This window comes from Pezoporus flaviventris, unplaced genomic scaffold (genome assembly GCF_033815535.1).
Source record: "Pezoporus flaviventris isolate CSIRO_AGI_PZ_B2104156 unplaced genomic scaffold, CSIRO_AGI_Pfla_v1 ptg000005l, whole genome shotgun sequence".
NCBI lineage: Eukaryota > Metazoa > Chordata > Aves > Psittaciformes > Psittacidae > Pezoporus > Pezoporus flaviventris.
This window is the reverse complement of record NW_026892553.1, coordinates 21351152-21364193: the sequence shown is the minus strand read 5'-3', so window position 1 is coordinate 21364193 and position 13042 is coordinate 21351152. Positions and strand designations below refer to the sequence as shown.

Genomic DNA, 13042 nt, shown 5'->3' with positions numbered 1-13042 from the left:
TTTTCCTTCATCTGATGATTTCTGAACTGTTGGGGGGAGCAGCAACAGCCTTAGAGGAGGCACAAGGGAAATGCAAAGTGACCTGGGGAATGGGTCCAGGGAGAGGGTATTTTTACCACGGAGCCACAAGGAATGTGGCTGCATTGAGCATTGTGGAGGGGCAGGAAGAGGGGCTGGTCTGGCCACTAGTTCTCAGTTGTGCAAGCACATTCACAGGTGAAGGTGTCACGCTGTACCAGAGGACAAGGTCATGCTTGCCCAGTGAGTGCAGCAGTAATTACACACACTCATCAAAGGCAGCCAGCACTAAGCGTGGCTATTTGAAGTGAAATGAAGGTAATTAGAAGAGGGCTGAAGCTTTTTCAGGTTGTGCACTGGAACTGAGGTGGCTCTCGGGTTAATGAGCTTCATAAACTGGGACGTGTCTGCAGTCTCCATGCCCATGCTTGGTACAACACCACTGCTCCCCTAAAACCTCCCTCCTCCCGTGTGCAGTGTGAAAGGAAACCATAACATCCAATTCAAGACTTAAACCCCAAACTCCTCTCCCCTTTGAAGTAGCTCAATGATAAAGCACCATATGAACCGCTCCCTGTGTCTAAGCACCATGTGCTTAAACCCTACAAAGCTGCTGTGTCTGAGCTGGAATACATAGAATAGAATCCCAGCCTGGTTTGTTTTGGTAGGGACCTTAAAGCTCCTCCAGCTCCAACCCCTGCCACAGGCAGGGACACCTTCCACTAGAGCAGCTTGCTCCAAGCCCCTGTGTCTTGGACACTGCCTTGAACCTGCCCTTGAACACTGCCAGGGATGGGGCAGCCACAGCTTCTCTGGGCACCCTGTGCCAGCGCCTCAGCACCCTCACAGGGAAGAGCTTCTGCCTAAGCTCATCTCAGTCTCCCCTGTTTCACTTTGAACCCATCACCTCTTGTCCTGTCACTACAGTACCTGATGAAAAGTCCCCTTGTAAAGACAAGCCCTGACCCAAAATACACCTATGGTCTGAGACCAGAGACAATGTGTGTTACAAGCACTCACCTAGAAGAGCTTTTCAGTGGCCTGGTTATGGCTGTAAATAAGCAGACAAGCCCATTCCTTCCTTTGTGGTTTTCCCATCTCATCTCCTTTCAGACAGGTTCTCAGGGACCACCTTACGCTACAAAAAAAAGCATTTTATTATTGTTTTAAGCCACTGTTACCACTTTGCATGGACAGAGCAGCTTGGAGAGTTGCTAAGATCAGCACCAGAAACCAGCTCCAGCACCCAGTGAAGGACTCAACAAGAAGGTCTCAAGAGTTCTTTGTAACTCTCTGTTTATTAAAAATATACGTCTCCTTGGAAGAAGCACTGGTAACCAACAAGCGTTGTCCTGATTGACTCGAAACCATCAGCTATGCCATGGAGTACATCCTCTTCTTGTGACTTCATGGGAGGGAGACAGGAAGAAAAGGAAAAGGAAAATGAAGGCAGGAGTGGTGTCCCTGGCAGTTCAAGGGCTTCTGCTTCACCCTCTCCACTTCTCCAGGGGCTGACACTGGAAGCTGAGGCAGGACCAGCGGGGCAGGAATCCGTTGCCAAGTTTCCTCATGTAAGGTCAGTCCCACCGCAGCAGCAGCAGCATCTTCCTTTCCTGCAGCATCGCTTTGTGTCCTGGGAAGCAGCTCGGTCCCCGTATGGCTCCGTGTGGTGCAGGAGAAGTAACAACAGCTTCTCCCCGGGCTGTACAGAGTCCTACAGCAGTTCCTGTGGCCTGTGCGTACCTGCACTGACTGACACCCTGATAACCACCGCCACCAGGAATGGGGACCAGCACCCCTCACTTATCCCAGTAAAACAGGGGAGCGAGAATGGACCAAGACTTACCTGCTTTGCTCATAGGGTAACCTCTTCTGTTCTGGTGCTTGGCACTGTGACTAAGAAACAGCATTCACTGGTCCTCTGTCAGGTGGGAGCTCTTCTCCCTGTGCTACAAGTACCCACCAACACTGCTCTTCTTCCAAGGCTGCGCAGCTTTCCCCACAGCTTCACACAAGGCTCTTCCCATGATGTGGAAGCCACTGTCCTCAAAGCCAGACATTCCTCAGCTCGGGGCCAGCGAAGTTGCCTCCCTTGAAAACCCCCAAGTGCAGCAGTGGGTGCAGCTCTGCAGCCCCTGCCCGACAGGGCACCCGGCTTGGTCTCCTAAGGGGACCCTGAGAGTGGGAGCAGAGCCCAGTGTCAGGAGGAGGATTTATGCACAGGCGGCAGAGGCAGAGCCCCAGCTCCCGAAGCAGCTGGAGCCGTCCCTGCTGTGTGGGATGGACCTTCCCCTGGGAAGGCTGCAGAGCTGGGACTGTGCCACAGAGCAGGGAAGCAGCTCTTCGATTCTGTTTCTGATGTGGGAAGTGTGTGTCCGTCCAAGGCACAGCTGCGGCTCTTCCTGCCTGTGGCTGATGCAGAGGGAATGCCAGCGCACTGCCCCAAGCTGGAAGGGGTCACCTCACCTGCACCCACAGGCACAGGGCCAGCCCAACGTCCCGGGTTTCCCACAGCAACACAGGACAGCCAGTACATTTGTTCCACGTGGCCAGTACAGTAATTCCTAACTAACCATTGTCGCTCTGGATTCTATTTACAAGAGAGCCAGTTTAAAAAAGTAAGTTAAAAAAATTGATTTTATACCCATTCAGTTCATGATTAACAAGAAAAAAAATGAAACAGTGGGAAAAAAAAAAACAAAAACCAAAAAGCAGCCAACACAGCAACACAACATGGTTTTGGTTTAAAATCAGCTTAAAAAAATAGAACCAAAAGGAAACCTCTCATGCAAACACGTACGTGGTGTGGAAAACAATGTGCAATTTAATACGTAGCATCATCCATTCCCTTGCTGGGGCCGGCTCCGGAGCAGCTGCTCCTCGTGGTGCTGCTCTGCATCCCCGGCCCCGCGAGCCGAGGGTGACGGATGCACCTGGACCCAGCCCCGGCCAGAGCCGCCTCCGAGGCGCCCGGGACCGGCTGAGCTCCTCCTGCCCACGGGGCTCCCCTCGCCCAGGGCTGGGGCACAGGAGCCGAGAGCTCCTTGCAACAACGCGGTGCCTTTCACGAGAGGTCCCTCCGGTTTCCCAGTCCACGTCCACATATATATATATAATATATATATAATATCTCTCTCTATATTATATATAAATTACATATACAGATAAATAAAATGCTTTCTGCTGCCTTTCTGTCGCACTGTTCAGAGCTGCCCGACAGTCACACCTGGAAAAATGCACCTGGAGCTCCGATACTAGCTCATGTGCTCAGAGTCCATCGCTTCACTTGTTCCTTACGTTCCTTACGTTAGTCCTCAGCCACCTCCTCCCATGTCGATTCTTGATTTAATAATAATAATAATAATAATAATAATAGTAATAAAAAACGACCTTGAATGGGTTCTCATCTGTCTCTAATGGAGCAGTGGGAAGGTCCATGCAGGAACAGCGGGAACAGTCACGTGATGAATGAGATGAGTTCATCCCAACAAAAGAAACAGGACTAGAAAACTCAATTTTGCGACGATCTAAAAAAGGGGCAGGAATAGTTTTCATATCCCCCCCCTCGGGGCAGAGGGCTCGGGTGAGGTGGGACTTGAGAGATCTTCTGCTCGCAGGGAAGCAGGAGGGGGACATCTTCAGAGTTTCTCTGGGGACGGGACCCAGATGTAATGCCCGGATTGGTCCTCAATGATCTGTTTGATTTTGCTGTAGATCTCTTCAAGAGAGTCTCCTTGTACAATGGCTGGAGAGGAGAGAACAAGCAAGAGCTTGAGCATCCAGCAGTGCCTTCCCCACCACCAGCCAAAGGAAGGGCTCCTGCAGGGGGTACAGGGTGAGCCCCGCAGTGAAGGGGCCGGTGCTGGCGTGGCCAGTGAGTGAATGAACAACCCACACCAGAGGAGCCGCTGCCAGGGGTTAACCCAGTGTGTCCAAGGGGATTAGCGAGAACTGATCCCTCTGCAGAGCACTCCTGGGACGGGCTCTCCACAGCGGGCAGTTAATGAGCTTGGCAAAGGGTGCCAGGGCACCAGGGGCTGCGGCTGTGCCGCTGCAGGGACCGGAACCCTCGCTTGGATTAGCCCGTGTGTGTGCCCCAAGCAGGGCTGTTCATCCCCTGCAGCTTCCGCTGAGGGCTCCTCCTGTTTGCTGCTTCCTCTGCAGCCAGGTGGGAATTGCAGTGCTCTCTGCCTGGAAAGGGCAGTGTGCGGCTGGGAACTGCACAAAGACCAGCAACAGTCCCACTGCTTAGTACGGGCTCAACACAAAGCACTTCACTGTGCTGCCTACAAGGGAGGAAGATGCACACAGAATCACAGAATGGTTTGGGTAGGAGGGGACCACAGCTCCTCTGGGTACCCTGTGCCAGTGCCTCAGCACCCTCACGGGGAAGAACTTCTGCCTTTTATCAACTTAAATCTCCCGTTTCAGTTTGAACCCACCACCGCTTGTCCCGTCCTTTCCAACACAAACCATCTGGGATTCTATGGAACAGTTACTGCATTGGAGGAAAGGTGACAGACCAGTGTCTGCCTCTCTCCCTGCCCTGTTCACATCTAATCATGTTGCAGACGTTAGTTTCTTAATGCCCAAGGATGTCTGTGACATGAGCCACTCGCCTTTGCAGGCACAAAGTGCCAGGCAGCCCCTCTGCTTCAGAAGCCAGCTGAACTGGCTCTGCTCTTGGGAGAGGCTCTGCAGTCACTCGGGGCAGTCTCCACCACGTCACTCGTTTCCTCCTTCCTCTTGCAAACGACACTTTTCTCTTCTGAAAACACCTTTCCCCCGTGCAGGGAGCTCTGTTTCCTGCAGCCCTCAGCCCTGGCTGTGCTCTCCTGCCTGGGGAGGAGGCTTGGGGATGCTGTTAAAGCTGGCACCGAGCGCTCACCGGCTCTGCCTGACTTGTCCCCTCCTCCAGAGCTGGTTTAACTCTTATCCCCTGCTCCTGGAGCTGCCCTTGGCAGAGCCCTCCTGGCAAAGCACCCTTTCTGCCCTGCTTTGATGAAGCTGGACACGTTCCCGTGACCCTGTGGTTGGGACAGTGCCCGAGGGAGGTCACAGCTGCTGGACCACGAGGTCCATCGGCAGGAGCCGGCTCAGGATGCTCACCTGTGAAGTACTCGCCGAACTCCTGCTCGAGCTTCATGGCTTTGTCGAAGACCTTGTTGGCCTGTTCATACGTCTGCCTCCGGTTCATCTCCCTGCCGCGTGCAAGAGACCAGCTCAGCTCTCCTCAGCGGGGAACAGCCGCAAACCCACCCCCGGAGCGGGGCACCTGGGAAGCCCCAGGACACCAGGAGCTGTGCAGGACCCAGTGCCCCCAGGCAGGACCCAGCGCCCCCAGGCAGCACCCAGCGCCCCAGGCAGGACCCTTCCCCACACGCTCCTTGCTGCCTTGGCTCCCATCTGCTCTGCCCATCGCCACCCCCCCGTTCCACCATAGCACACGAGTGGACTCAAACCCAGACCCCTCGGTGCCGGCAGTCTCCTCTGATCTCACAGTGCAGCTCTAGCTACTGAGCCTCCCCACAGAGCACACTCCTCTCCCGGCTGTACTCAGGTTACACCGGGCACATTTGGGAACATCTTTAGATTTCCCATGGATAACCCTCTCTGGGACGAACGAAATGCTTTAAGCCAGAGCAATTCCTGGAGCCTGGATGCACCATGGCATTAGATGTGGAGGGACACCACAGAGACAGCAATGGCCCAGCTCCTCTTAACAAGGGACAAGTTCAGCACCAGCAGCAACTTCTGCTGCTTTCTCAAGAGCAGAGGTAGCAGAAATGCCAAGCCCTGATGTGCCAGAACCGCTCACCCTGGAGAAGCACAGAACAGAGGCACAGAACATGGCACTGTACTTACATGAGAGCTTCAATGGATTTTGGTTTGATGAAAATGGCAATGGGATAAAGTTGTGCTTGCTGCAACCTCTTGATAGCATTGCCAGACACATCCAGGATGCAGTGCTTCCCCTGGAAAGGAGACAGTCAGGATCAGTTTCTCACACAGTCTACTCAGTGCACAAAGCAGCTTGCTCTGATGTGCTTACAAAAGAGAGGACCAGAGATGAAACACCAGCCCTAAGAGCCGAGCTAGCTCCCAGTGGCCTCAGGTTCTGCTCACGTAGGGGAGAGGAGGAGAACTGCCAGGCACATCTGGGTTTGGACTGGACACGTCCCGGTCCCACCGGACACTCACCCGCTCCGCCACTGCCCGCACTGACTGGATGCTGGTCCCGTAGAGGTTGTCGTTGAACTGCCCAGCCTCTATGAACTTGTTGTCCTGGATGTCCTTCTCCATCTGCTCCCGGGACACGACGAAGTGGTAATCCTGCCCGTCCACCTCGTTGTCACGCCGGGGCCTGGTGGTGTCTGCGCAGAGGGCATCGGGGGTGAGCCCGAGCGATGCCTGCCCCGTGCTCCCGGCCCCCTCCCACCCCTGCTCCCCTCCTGCGGCGCGGGCACGGGCAGGGACTTACGGGGCACACAGGAGCCGAACTTGTGTGGGAATTCGGAGATGAGGTCGTCGTTGACCCGGTCCTTGGTGGGCCCCAGGATGATCACCGGCCTCGCGTAGTGAACTGCCAACAGGAGCCACAGCCTGAGCCGCGCCTGGTCACCACCAACACCTCCCTCCCCGCCGACCCCAGCCACCCACGTGGCCCCGGGGAAGGCGCTGGGTCCCCAGGACATGGACCCGCAAAGCTGCTCCCGTGCTCAGGGCAGGAGCCACACAACTGGGTGAGGGTGCCATGGAGCTGGGGGAGCAAGGGGAGCCCAAGGCTCTGGTTCAGCTTCTGGCAAGGAGAGGCCACCGAGGCTGGGACCACTGAGCCTGCAGGGATGGAGAATCGAGCAGGGACAATTGCCGAGAGCTCTGGGCGGGGGAGCTGCTCTGCAGCATGGACCTGACAGGGTTATCCTGTCCTCAGCTGGGGACTAAAACCCAGCTCAGGTCCAGCTCTGGATCCCTCCCTTGGTGCTGCGGGCAGCTCACAAGCACTGCCTGCTGATGACAAAGTGAAAGCCCCGTGGGGCGGTGCCGGAGGAGGTGGCACCGGACCCCTGTGCTGGAGCAGGCACACACAGCTCAGCGCCGGGACTCACTTTCTTGCCGCGTCACTGGCTCGTACGACAGGATGGTGTCCTCTTGTCCTTCTGCAAGAGAGCCGGGAACAGGCAGGTGAGCGCTGCCCAGCCCCAGTGCCCCCACCCCACCGCTGCTGCAGGCTCGGGGCCCATTGGGATGCTCCATCTGCTCTGGTGGATGAGCTGCGGGTCTGCAGAGGAGCTGCCAGGGACAGGGTGAGCATTCCCTGCAGCCAGACCCCCATGCTCTTGTACAGGCTTAGATGCTACGTGACCTATGCTACAGACCCATGCTACAGACCCAGCCTCTGGCCGTTGCTTCCCACAGCAGGCACCGTGGGGACCACCATGGATGGGAACCTGCCACTGAGCCTTGGAGCAGAGCCCTGAAGCCAGGAGACCAATGGGCAAGATCCCTCCTGCCCCAAACCCCTGCTCCTCCTGGCTGCAGCATCTGGGTGTCACCAGCAGGAAGGACCAGCATTTGGGCAGAAACACCACCAGGACAGGACATGATGGAAGTGCCAACACATCACACACACACACACACACACACACGGGCACGGGGCCGGGAGAGCAGGCGGGATGCACTTACTGGAGCTGCTCTCGCTGTCACTGGTGTTGGACGTCACACCCTCTGCAAAGAACCAGAGACACCCCTTCAGGAGGGGCACAGGCAGCAGGCACCTGGTTGTCACCCAGCACGCTGACCCCAAACACTCACCCCGGCACCCGCATGGGCATGGGCAGCATCTCCCACCCTTTGCTAGGAAACCAGGGATGTGCAAGGGGACAGTCGGCTGCTCCGGGGCACCAGGAGAGGGCAATCTGACACATGTGGGCAGCACATCCTGGTGCTGGACTTCCCAGGCCAAGGGAGGGGAGGGCGCAGGGAGGTGCTGCAGGGGGAGCGGGTGCAGCATGCACACAGGGACAGGGAAGGCACAGCTCCATGCCAGCACAGAAGTGGGGAAGAGGGAGCCTACCCCCGGGGCTGGGACTCACAAAGACAGGACAGTGACAAGAGGGGACAGTCTGGGGCTTTGCTTGCTCAGGCTGATCCAGTGCTGCAACTGCCCCACAGGTCTGCTGCCCACTGCCTGCCCTGGACCCGCAGCCAGCCGGGAGGACCAAGGGGCTCCTGCCAACACCGTTCTGCAGCCCTGGGTACATGGTGCCCCAGGGGATGTAGCAACACTTCCAAACACCGTCACCCCCCACTCAGAGCAGACCTGTCGTGGTCACGGCCACCTCCCACCCGCACTGGCAGCGGCTCCCCAGCTCCAAGCGCTACAACCAGCGGCCAGCCCAGCCAGGAGCAGAGGAAGATGAGGAGCAGCACAGCCCTTGCTGGGCACACTCAGGGCACAGCAGCATCCCAAGCAAACGGCCCCGTCCCTTCCCACGTGCAGCAGTGGCTCCTCCAGCCCCGCAGCGTCCCGGGGCAGCGCAGTGCCCGGCACCACCAGGCATGCCAGCGACGGAGAGAGCGATGCGCATCCAAATTCCACTTACTCAGGTTCTTTGCTCCATAATAATCGTCACTTAACCCAGGGAAGTCCTGATTTCACAGACAGCGAGAAAGGGGAGAGGGGGAAGAGAAGAGAGTGCAGGAGAGGGGAGTCAGAGGGACAGGGGAGACAGAGCCAGACCAGCATTAGTGACAGGAGTGCAGAACGGCCCAGAGCTGCAACTGCAAGTGAGGTTAAGTGTAGTCAGAGCTGACACCACCAGCCTGCTGCCAACGTCTCGCCTCGCACGGCTGGACCCCCCTCCCCACTGAGCCTACCCCTCTGCCAACGACCCCCAAGGGCCACCCTGGGTCTGGGGCGGGCAGAGGGCCATGGAAGCACTGCTGGCACTGAGCGGCTGGGGAGCAGGGCCAGCAGCGGGCGCAGCGGCTCTGTGCCCCCGGCACAGCCTGCCCTGCAGGGCATGGCGGGGACGTGTGTGAGCCGGTGCTCCACGGGCTGTGGGACCATGGGGCAAGGACCCCCTGCTGCAAGCTGGGGCGGGCAGCGGCACAACACAAGGGGGGAGCTCACTGTGACATGGGCTGGCAAAGTGCTGCCTGCCCCATCCCTGGGCCGTACGTCACTGCCCTGCACTGGCTGAAAGCAGAGCCCCAGCGAACCCCAGCTCCAACACGGAGCTGGCTGGAGGCCAAGCACGTCCAGGCACTACAAGATACCCAGGCACAGAGACTTAACCTCTACCACAGGCCAGAAGCTCTTGCTGGCTCCTAAGCTCACTGGAAGCCAGCGCCAGGCTGGCACGGGCAGCAGAGAGGATTGGGCAGCCCCTGGAGCAGCTCAACATCAACCTCCTGCTTCTGCATCACACCCAGGAGAGCCACTGGTGTGCAGGGGATGTGCTCACTGCCTGGCACCGGGGCAGAGCCCGGCTCCTCTGCCCTGAGGGGCGAGGAGCGCAGCTCTGGGTGCGTGCAGAGGGAGTGGATGCAGTTTAGCATCGGGAAAGAGCAGGCACGGGTTTGGTGAGCAGCCCCAGCTGGTGGGGGGGAACCTGCCCTCACTGGGAGCCCCAGGGTGCTGCCAGGGTCTGCAGCTACCGGAGATGTGCCTCAGCCGCAGGTGGGCTCCGCTCCCCCATGCCCTGAGGGAAGGGCTCTGGGAAGCGGTGCGGGGTGCAGGTCACTTCTAGGGCAGCTGGGGGAGGGCGGCCGGGACCCCTGCAGCTCCTCGGGCCTGGCAGGGGCAGGAGCAGCTCTGCAGGAGGCGGCAGCTGAGGACAGGACAGGACAGGAGAGCCCATGGTGGGCAGAGGGAGGGAGCAGAGCCCGCAGCGGAGGGGAGGGCAGCGGGAGGCGGAGGGAGGTCAGGCGGGTGTGAGGCTGGATGAAAGGATGAAGACACTGAACATGAGAGAGAGAAAGAGAGCGCCAGCCTGCAGCTGTGTGTCCGTTCCAGCTCCGCTCCGTCTCTGGTGCCGCGTGGCTGCGGAGCGGCCGGGACCCCTGGCTAAGGACACCTCTTCCCCCGAGGTAGGGGACCTGAGGGCTGCATTGCCCTCTCTGGCCAGCTGCTACTTACGTTCCTGTCTGCTGCTCTCCTGGGCCAGGTTCTCTTTGCTCTTGTAAAATGGAAACTTTCGAGAGAGGCGGAAACTCTTTTTACGTTTCGTTTTGATCGACTGAAGAACATGGAGATGGAGGACAGAGAAAACAGCGGTGTTTAACACGGGGGGAAATTAAAATGAAGAGACGATGAGGAGCTGGGTCAGGGCGGACACCCTCAATGGAATAATGGAGATTACATGAAAACTGTAATGCAGGAAAAAAAATAAGCATGGAGAAAACGTGGTAGGGATGCTGGGAAGCCGACAGGCAATGAGCAGCTCTGCAGGGGTAGCCAGGCCGTTCTCCCTTCCTTGTCCACTCACGAAGCACCCTGTGTGAGGGGTGAGGACAGCTGCCTTCACCCGTATGAGCTGCCTGCAGTCAGCCCCTAGCCATGGGCCACAGTGGGACGGGCTCTGCTCCACCACCACTGCAACAAGGGCTCCTTCCCCAGCGCTCACACACGTCCTGGGCTCCTCTGCTCACCCCCTGCAGCCACAGAGGATTCACGACAAGCACATGCAGCTCTGGGGCAGGTTCAGTGCTGCTCTTTGGGATTGTTCCAGCCGCCCCACTGGGAGCTCCGGCTGCCATCACTAGCTCCCAGCTCTGGGTGCCCCACTGAGCCCTAGCTTGGCACTTACCCTGTTAGACTCAATCATGCCAGTCCTGGCGTGGAACTTCACCGTTTTCAACCGCGCTCTCTCTTTCTTTTCCACCCTAATCAAAGTTAAAGGGCAAAAAGAGCTGCTAGTCCCATGTGGGCAGCCTCTGTGTTGCCCACTTGGCTCCCCAGGTGGCTCTGTGCACCCTCGGGTGGTGGCCCTATTGACAAAGGGCTGCTCCTTCCCTGAGAGGGATGGATGTGGAGCTGCCAAGACCAGTGTCTGCGGGAGCAGGAATGAGGACAAGCCAGGCTTCCTATGAGGGATGGGATGGAGGACAGAGGTGGGTCTGGCACTGCAGACCTGAAGGCAAAGGCAGCCAGTTCCTCTGCTCCCTGTGACTTCCCATCCCATGGGACCTGGCTTGCAGAGCCAGGCAGGTTGTCAGAGGTTGCAAGGAGCAGCCCGAGTCTGTGACTTTGCCCTCACTTGGAGCCCCAGCCTGGCCAACACCGGCTCTCCATCCCCACAGGACCACAGCAGGGGCTGAGCGCTCCCCTCCTCCCTGGCATCTCCCCCAGCTTTACAGGACGCCTGCACACCCCAGCCCGCAGCCAGGGTGCCCTCAGGCTGCACAGCCACAGAGGGCTGGGACCACAGCAAGAGCCCACCCTGAGCAGAGGCCCGAGGGCTGCGGGGCTCCAGGAAGCACCGGTGCGACCGCTCCTGCTGACGGAACTCACCTCTTCTTGCTGGGGATGACCCCGATCTGCTCGCTCTCACCGTGCGGAGTGACCAGCCTGGCTTGCCACCACTCGTCGTCGGAGGCATTGATGACATGCAGGATGTCCCCATAGGAGAAGCTGAGCCCCTGGCTGGGCAAGCAACTGTCCCGGGTCCGGTCATAGTCAAACAGGGCTCTGCAGAGGAGGAGATCACAGAATCATGGGAAGGTTTGTGCTGAAGGGACCTTAAAACTCCCCCAGCTCCAACCCCTGCCACGGGCAGGGACCCCTTCCACTGGAGCAGCTTGCTCCAAGCCCCTGTGTCCAACCTGCCCTTGAACACTGCCAGGGATGGGGCAGCCACAGCTTCTCTGGGCACCCTGTGCCAGCGCCTCAGCACCCTCACAGGGAAGAGCTTCTGCCTAAGAGCTCAGCTCAGTCTCCCCTCGGGCAGGTTAAAGCCATTCCCCTTGGCCTGTCCCTGCAGGCCCTGGTCCAAAGTCCCTCTCCAGGGATATGTCCAGAGCTACATTAGTCCAGAGCCCAGGAACACAGCTGAGGGTACACACACAGCTGCTTCCACAACTGATCCTTTTCAGACTCCCAAGTACTTCCCCCAAGAACGGTTTATTTAGTTTAAAATTATCTTCTGTATTAAACCAACCAGCCCCAGAAAAGGCTCATTCTTGGGTTTTCACTCCAGGAGCACTAACAGCCTCCCTGCACAGGCTCCATCGCACGCCCCACTGCAGCTCATATGCACAAGCTGCTCCCAGTGGTTTCATACGCAATTCATTCCACTAATGTCAGATCTCAGTGTCTGCCTTGCAATAGCGACTTTGCAGCCAGGCAAACCAAGGGAACAGTCACTACCAGCACCACTGAGGGCAGCACAACCCCTCTGTTTCCTCCTGGGACAAGGGCCCCGCTTGCCTCCAGCCCAGGCTCCACAGACACTGGCTGCTGGCTGAATGCTGGCCTTGATGAGCCTTCCTCAGCCAGGAGGGGCCCTCTGCTGTGCTCACTGCACTCGTAAGCGGGCCTGAAAGCACACGGTGCAAAGGGAAGGACCAGGGACTGTGGGTCATGTTCTGTGGAGGGACCTTCTTCAGGTGCAAGCCCTGCTCCAGCGCTGCCAGGGGAGCGTGGGCCAATGGAACCTTTTAGGCTTCTTGGGACTGTTCAACGTCCAGTGCAGCCAGTCTTAAATGGGGAGGAGAAGAGGGGATGCTCTTTGGACAAGAGCTGATGCAGCCCCATGTGCACACACATTCAGCCACCAGCTCACTCCCCCTCTCCCAGCTCGCTCAGGGCTGGAGCAGCTCTCCCGCTCAGACCCTCCACACCCAAGCGCCACAGGGTGCTTTGCTGCAGGTAAGCAACCCTCGCAGGCAGCTCCTGGCCAAAAGATAAGGCTGTGCATGGCTGGGAGGCCCCCGCGAGGCCAGAGCCAGCAAGCAAAGCAGGAGCCAAGGCCCCGGGAACTGGTCAGGCCGGTTCCAAGCAGGCTGGCTGCAGGGCACC

At 58.2% G+C, this 13042-nt stretch overlaps 1 protein-coding gene across 8 annotated transcripts in view; it reads right to left on the bottom strand.

Moving 5' to 3' along the window:
• Positions 1-1297: 1297 nt before the first annotated feature.
• Positions 1298-13042, bottom strand: part of DLG3 (discs large MAGUK scaffold protein 3) — a 70903-nt gene continuing 59158 nt past the window's right edge. For 6 of the 8 annotated variants that reach the window (XM_061446312.1, XM_061446308.1, XM_061446304.1 and 3 more), the window contains 10 exons: positions 11537-11713; positions 10833-10908; positions 10163-10262; positions 7705-7746; positions 7128-7178; positions 6500-6601; positions 6220-6392; positions 5884-5993; positions 5128-5219; positions 1298-3763 (listed from right to left, as the gene is read on the bottom strand). In XM_061446312.1, the coding sequence (XP_061302296.1) occupies positions 3657-3763; positions 5128-5219; positions 5884-5993; positions 6220-6392; positions 6500-6601; positions 7128-7178; positions 7705-7746; positions 10163-10262; positions 10833-10908; positions 11537-11713 (1030 nt within the window). In that variant the 3' untranslated portion in view covers positions 1298-3656. Of the gene's footprint in view, positions 3764-5127; positions 5220-5883; positions 5994-6219; positions 6393-6499; positions 6602-7127; positions 7179-7704; positions 7747-8624; positions 8671-10162; positions 10263-10832; positions 10909-11536; positions 11714-13042 lie in introns of all 8 variants that reach the window. The other 2 variants (XM_061446305.1, XM_061446307.1) reach the window with 1 other exon arrangement.